The sequence below is a fragment of the Ptychodera flava genome, chromosome 3 (genome assembly GCF_041260155.1).
Source record: "Ptychodera flava strain L36383 chromosome 3, AS_Pfla_20210202, whole genome shotgun sequence".
Classification (NCBI taxonomy): domain Eukaryota; kingdom Metazoa; phylum Hemichordata; class Enteropneusta; family Ptychoderidae; genus Ptychodera; species Ptychodera flava.
Genome location: NC_091930.1, coordinates 2,629,259 through 2,636,882, shown reverse-complemented (window position 1 = coordinate 2,636,882; position 7,624 = coordinate 2,629,259). Strand labels below are relative to the sequence as shown.

General features: G+C 35.2%; 1 protein-coding gene across 1 annotated transcript; it reads right to left on the bottom strand.

Moving 5' to 3' along the window:
* Positions 1–4,712: 4,712 nt before the first annotated feature.
* Positions 4,713–7,125, bottom strand: LOC139124567 (FAST kinase domain-containing protein 1, mitochondrial-like). The gene is made up of 3 exons (XM_070690701.1): positions 6,941–7,125; positions 6,056–6,170; positions 4,713–5,590 (listed from the first exon to the last, which is right to left on the bottom strand). Exons 1-3 carry the CDS (start codon positions 7,081–7,083, stop codon positions 5,501–5,503), a joined length of 348 nt encoding a protein of 115 aa, XP_070546802.1. The 5' UTR covers positions 7,084–7,125; the 3' UTR covers positions 4,713–5,500.
* Between the last annotated feature and the right edge of the window lie 499 nt (positions 7,126–7,624).

The window sequence follows — 7,624 nt, the reverse complement described above, 5'->3', positions numbered from 1 at the left end:
ACAGACAGACAGACAGACGGATAGAGACGGAGACAGTATCGTAGGAAATATATTCAGCTCCTTGGTTATCCTTTCATTTTCGTTTTCAATTCTCGGTAATGACGCATCGCAGGCTTTGCATAATAGCGGTCGCAGAACAGTTAAAATGGAATTGTTAATATGTTTGTGTAAAAATCCATGGTGACAATAAAACAATTCATCATAGTGTGCATATACTTTTTACTTGGATATGTTTTTCACGATGATAAAAATAAAGTATACTACGGTTCAAAGATGAGGGGAGAGAGAGACGAAATACTGCTTGTTTATTCCTGAGTGACCTTCAGCGAAGGCGCTTTGTCTACAGCTTAGAATTGCATACTTAGCCACTTGAGAGTTTTAATTGTTCCAATCAAAATTTCAGTGCAACTCTTACCATTTTTATGAATTTTTCTGGGTTTTTTTTTTGATAATGTTTGACCAAATATACAGCAATTTCAATGACTACAATTTTTATCAATTTTTTACAAATATCCGAACATGAAATTTATTGGAGTATATTTTACCATTAAACAAAAAAAAAACTGTGGCGCTCAAAGGGTTAATCAAAAATATCACAAACGTAAAATTTTGATACCTTTCTGTACTTTTGTCTATTAACTCTGGTATGTTTTTCAAACATTATGTTCAAGTATTCAGTATTCAATTTTTCAACACATTATACATATATGGGTTTTATAAACATATTGTTGTCAACTGCATTTTTCTGCACAAATACACCTCTCCAGCACTCATCATAACTAACGACGATTAGATAGCTGTAGACAATCCACCTCGGTTTTAGGTCACCATCCTTAAACAAAGTGTGTGATAGTCTGATGTTAACAGCTCTCATCTTTCGAACGTTGTAAACCTTAATTTCTATTATCGTGAAAGATATATGCAGGTCAAAACTATACGAAGAATATGATTAATTGTTATTTTGTCACCATAGAAATCTACACAAACATATCAACAATGATACTGTAGCCGCTATTATTCCAAGCCGACGGGCGTCATTACCGAGAATCGAAAAAGGAAATGAAAGGAAACCCAAGGAGCTGAATATAAGCTGGTTAAAAAAAAATTAATTATGTAATATTGTTTGATTGACCCCTTGAGTGCCAAAGTCAATTTTGTCTTCCTCAAAACATATAGCTCAATCAATTTATTTTCAGATTTTTGGCAACACTTTGATAAATAATTGTAGTCAGTCAAATAGATCTCCATTTGGTCAAAAATTATCAAAACAAATACAGAAAAATTCATAAAAAGGTAAATTGTTGGACTAAAATTTTGATGGGGAAAAATTACAGCTCTCAATTGGTTAAGGATGCATGAACAGAAAAATTACAGTTATTGTTGTACTTTTGCATTAGAGATTTTCGATTTATGGTAGGATATTCATATGGTAGGGAAAAATGGGGTCAGAATACTTGATTTCCTACAAATTTATTACCGCTATGAAAGCGACTGTTTTCACCAAAACCATTTATATCGATTTCATGGAGTCAATTAAATGTTCAAATTCCACTGTATAAGAAGTAAATACTCGAATTTAAATGAAAAAAATTGTTATAATTCAAGTTGGACTTTTTCACCTATTACCAAATTTGTTATTTTGTACATCCAACAAAGCTTTAGAGATTTAATTCTTTTGGATGGAATATTTCAACCCATATTGTCAATTTTGTAGAACTTAAATGTCATTAAATGATATAGATGCTATTTATTTAATTTTATATCATATATGTAGTACTTTTTATTAAAAAATTATATTTGGTAGGTCATCTTGCTCAGTTTTTTTAACTATTTGGAAAAATGTAGTCAGGATTTCACAATTTGCATACTCAGTCGATTTTATTCTTAATTTTCGGGGCTCTCCATTAGGTTCTCATTGACTTGACAAAACCTAGATTAAATCAAGTTCGCTTAGACTGATAAATCCAAACATCATGTGAAATGTTCCGCATCCAGAGAGCTATAGCAGAATACATTTTAATGGATTCTCACGATATGCAGCAGAATTATAGAGTTGTGGTACAATTACAGTTGTGGTACAATTAATTGAACTTCGGCATAAATACTGATAATCGTTCAGGACCGCTATTATTTGATGTTTGGTGAGAGCCTGCTGAGGCAGCACTGTGACGGTTCAAGTGACTGTATAATGCTACAGCTGTAACTTCATTGACCATATTTCTGAGTGAATTTGGCCTAAATAGTGATGTCATTCAGGATTCTATTGCAGCGGGGTACTTTTGTTAGTACAAAATAATGATAGTAATATTAAACTTTTATCAACAGTATCATATTCATATATTTATCGATCTTTCACACTTGCTGTGACTAATAGTTCCTCATCCCCCGTGATGCAGCTGGATTCACTCTTTAACTAGCCATGCTACTACAAGAGCAGAAGGAGTATATGGGGAGAGAGAGAAAGTAAGATTAGTTTGTTTAATGGGAAAAAAGCGAAACGTTAGGTCAGTTACAGTTTTGCCTGAGGTTCGACTTCAACAGGAGAAATACAACCAGATACACATACCTGATTACCTTTTTTATTTACAGTTTTACGGGTCGTTGACATCTTCATTGAGATTATATCAGGTGCAGCCAACAAACAATGCACTTTTAAAGGGGTCCTTAGTATGATAAGATATATTGTGCAGGACAAGTAATTGAACTGACTAATTTTAAGTCCTGAGGATAATTAATTAGCTGTTCATAATTTTCCCTCCAACTGAAAAATCGACTCACCCTCCTGTACTCAAACTTCATTTTTACCCATTCCCTACATTTTTTTACCTATCCCCCTCCCAATTGTGAATTTTGAAGCACTACTGCCCTGTGGTGAAAAAAAAAAAAAAACTTGCCGATTGCCTCTGCTGCGGAGAAAATTTCCCCTTAAAATTTTATCAATTTTCCCCTGCTTTGTCATAAAAAAACTGTCGATTTTCCTCTGCCCTGTAAAACAGCAAGTAACTTCCCCTTTTCTCGTTTTTCCCGTTCCTGGTCCCAAGGCCAATCAACAGACATTTGCACTGCGCGAGCAAAAGAAACCAAAACCTGCTCCCTGCCAGCTAAAATATTTCCCCTGCCCTCAAACAATTGCTCTCCGAATAGATTTTGGATCAAAAGATGGCTGCACCCCTTATATAATTAAAAAAATATATTTGTCCTTTCGTGAAAGACCAGTTCCAACATATCTGCTTTATTTAACATAATTGAAATAACAATGCAAATGTTTAATGTAAATTTTGGTCGGAGTTTAAAAATGTGACTTGTTTAGTTTTGACATATTGAGTGACAAACCGATTTACCTTATTGCAAAGCGACACCCCTCTTGAGGTTAAGTGAACGACCACTAATATTTGTGATACTTACATTACATCAAATGCTGAAATTTGATTTCAGATGGCGATACCTTGATGAGTTAAGATAGAAGGCAGAAGACATATTTAACGTGTGTGTGTGTGTGTGAGAGAGAGAGAGAGAGAGAGAGAGAGAGAGAGAGAGAGAGAGAGAGAGAGAGAGAGAGAGAGAGAGAGAGAGAGAGAGAGAGAGAGAGAGAGAGAGAGAAGGGGGAGTAAAGTTTGTTTGCTAAAGTCTATGGATCAATCACATAAATTGCGGCAAAACACCACTAGGGGCGCTATATTCATCCTTACCTCCAACTTTCCGTGGAGTTCTCCACGTTAAAATCCATCAGTAGTCAAACTGACATGACCGCTTACCTCTCACTCTTTATCAAAAGATCATTTCTTCATAGTTTCGTCGTTGTCGGCATGTACGTTGATCATCCCTCTGTTCGCCCTTGATACTCATTTCGTAGCATAAACTTTATGGCACGCAGTGGTGACAAGAAGTGTGACAAGATTCATGTCAAAAGCATGGCAATCTCTCGTCCAGGCAATGTACCATGTATAACATTTCGGCTTTTGACTCTAACCTTTGAACAAAAAGGTCAAAATGCCTGTACACAATGCACTTCTTTGTATGTCGTCTCAGTGCTTGATCTTTTGACCACAAATGCGGCAACCTTTACTCTACAGTAACAAATCGTGTAGGTAAAATGCACCATGAATATAGCACACCTTTAAAACACTGGCAACACAATTTTGTCACTTGCAACTGCTTTGGCCTGACATAACAAATTGCCAACATTATGTAGAGCCATTGAATGCTGACCATATTACAAAAAAAATCTTACACTGAACTCTTTCATTATTTGCAACTGAAATTTTGGCGCCCTCAAAACTGTAGTGCGACTGTAAAGAAATACTTAAAACTTTTGAAAGATTGTGGGTCGTTACAACAGGTACCTTTGAATGTATGGTGCACATAGTAGCTACTCTTTGAGTGAACCTTTCAAGTTGACTGCTTATGAAGAGTGAAATTTATTGCTAAAAGACCAAGAGGTTCAAAATGGCTGAAATATTAGCAGTTAACATAATTTTGCACGATGCTTTGCTAGGCCTGGCAACTGGATAATGAAAGGTGATCAAAACATCATTTTTGCACATTTCTTTATTGCAGAGAGTTGCTCACCACTTTCTTCTGACCTCACCCACAGAGACACTGACACACAAACAATACACACAAACACACACACCCTCACACATACACGCAAACATACACACACAAAGATGATGCATAAACATAGATATATACACTGACAGAAAATATTTGCTTCAAATTGTTTTGGTCTTTATAGAATACACTTTATGGTTTATTGAGCTTAGATTGAACTGAGAAATTCCACAGAGTAAAGTCACACAAAAGTAGGAATTTCATTGTCTTGCTAAAATGGTTACAACTTTTGTAACGGTTTGGCATATGGAGTTGATGATCCATCAATTGTAAGTGCAGTTCAATACACCTTTTCAGTAGCCATGCCTGATAACAATCAGATAATGCGATGATGTCAAAAAGTCATTGAAATGGAAAGTGCTCATAGGCCTCTCATATGACATCACAATTTAAATTGTGCTAAGTGGCCTTATCTGATATGACATCCCAAGATTTAAATTGGATGACACGCTTAGATGCTTTAAATAAATTTCTTCATTTGCCCCCGTGGTAGGTTTTCAGAGAAAATTAAGAAAACAAACACAAATGAACACTATTACAAATAAAAATTTGATTTTCCCAAAAGAAACCATCAATTGAGCGTTATATTAATACACTTGTGTGTTTTTGTCTAATTTGTTCTTTTCCCTGGCAGGTCAAAAATCAAAGGATGGCAAACAAAGAATTTTCTTTAAATGGCCTTTCAGAAAAAACGTATTTCGCAAGCAATGTACCAGAATGTATTCGAAGAAATTTCTGTCCAATCAAGTAAAGTGAAAATAGCCATATTCGCTTGCACAAACCTGCAGTATGCAATTGGTATTCAGTATTATTAAAATCTATATGTGAATCAAACAGCATTCAATCCACACATTCATGTTGTTCTGTAGCTGTGTTTCACATTGTGAATTTACACATTTTGAAATACTTTCTTAATGAGGTAGCCTTCCCGGTCTTGCTGCGATGATAGCGTCATTGACTTCCACTCAAAGTGGGGAATCTAATGAAAGAAAGATATGGCAACCATTACAGGAACCCTGTGTGGAAATATTTTTATGTTTCATCACCATGGTTTGGACAAAACCCGTTGCTACAAATAGTGATAGTGGATTATATAATATAGAACGAGTGGGAATTTTGGTGAATTGGTTAGGGGTAATCACACTTGGAGAACAATTTTTGCACATTCTCATATTTAAAATATCTTTTTGGTCTTCTATTTGTGCGGACTAATAATGTAACCTATAGAGATGTGAAGTTTTCAGTGTCTTTCATTTGTGAAAGTTAGAAATATCTTGTAATTCACAGACTTTGTGTCACATATGGCAGACATATTGAATTACAAATATCGGCAAAATTTATGCAAGTTGTTTTTCTTGACCCAAACTTTCCATTTTGACCTTTGATTTTTATTATTGATCAAGAAAAGGAATTTTTTTCTTTGGAAAGTTACAATGTCACTTACAATAACATATTTATATCCCATAATTTCAAGATGGCGTCTCTTCATTTCTTGGTAACCCATTGGATGGTTCGTGTTGGAGCAGAAATACTTGGAACCCAGATAGTCAATGGCAACTCTGTGGGAAAAACAATGATGGAATGAGTTACATTAGTGCACAAATGCATTCGGAGGAACGGTACAGGTGTAAACTTTGATTGACTTTTCAGTTTTTTCGTTTCAGAGATCAAGTGCAAGCTCTTGTTCCACAGACCAAGGCATACTGAAAAACAAATCTTTCTGCTTGTCAAACACAGCATTTACACCTGGTCCAGTATATTTACATTCAAATTTTATTGTGGACTAGAATACACCTGCTAGCAACTAAAATTTGGCTAACACAAGTAAAGGCTGAGTTGACAAGCTGAATGCTGTGTATCTTCATATACTTTGTGGAGAAGGAAAAGTAAATATTTCTGATATTAAAAACAAAAATAGTTTAAACAGCCAGCAAAATTTGCAGCTATAGTCTCTTTAGATTACTCTTTCTCTCATATTATGACACATCAGGACAAATTTCCTGGATGTTGCCATTTCGAATTTCTATTTGCACCAACCCTGTGTTAGCAACTTCAAAGGAAGCAAATATTGCACATCACAAGATGTGATGAATTTTAATACACCGACAATCAAATGTGGGTGTAACTTTAACAGTTCTTTGACAGGACATGTATGGAAGCTGAAAGTTGTGATATTTTGTTTCTACTTATACAAATTATAAACTGTGAAATCTTGACATTCCATAAACTTAAGTTTATATACTTCAAACACAGGTGTATTGTAAACGTGCAATAGTTCACTCCGAGTATTGGTTCAAAAAATCTCATACAAACAAAGCACTGAACCAACCTCTGTGCTCCTGGTGGCAGCTGCTTCTGCATGACTCCCCATTGAATATTATGGGATGTATCTCCTTTGGGACCCTGGGTCAGGTTCAGTGCACTGCCATAGTCAGCACAGACCAATGGTTGATTGTCTTTGGACAATACCATGTCAAAACCTGCAATCAAAGATTTTGAAAAATTTGCGTGGAAATCAATCTTCACAGAAAGTATACAGACGAATGACTATTCAATCAGTCAGTACAGTACCGTAAAATTTAAAATGTATCACTTGTCGAAGATTTCAATTTTTCGCACAAGTTATTCTTTTCTCAGGGCTTTACAAATGCTGATGAAATGTTTACTATTTTACAACCTGTAGAGAAAGCAACCCTTATGAAATGTTTTTAAGAATCTGTTCATTGCCTTAAAATACATTTGACAGTTGACATTAACTTGACTCCATTGTGATCCCTGCGTACAAAGTACAATTTAGCTTATCTCAAAATCAATGAAAATAACACAGGAAAAATTTGGAAGGATTCCTTGAAGCTTAAAGACATGTCAACTACCAGCAAAATTATTTCACTATCTTTGAGCTAGTAGAAGTAAAATTACTGACCCATAAGCCTGGGGATGGTGGTTTCACTCAACCCTGTAACAGACACGATCACGCAAATAGCACATCAAACTAATATGCAGAAAAGTACTC

Coding starts and splice junctions, on each gene's coding strand:
- LOC139124567 (XM_070690701.1), bottom strand. CDS start 7,083: ATGGTATTGTCCAAAGACAATCAACCATTGGTCTGTGCTGACTATGGC. Junction 6,171..6,940: donor CTGCCACCAGGAGCACAGAG/GTTGGTTCAGTG, acceptor TTTTTCCCACAG/AGTTGCCATTGACTATCTGG. Junction 5,591..6,055: donor TGGGATATAAATATGTTATT/GTAAGTGACATT, acceptor TTCTTTCATTAG/ATTCCCCACTTTGAGTGGAA.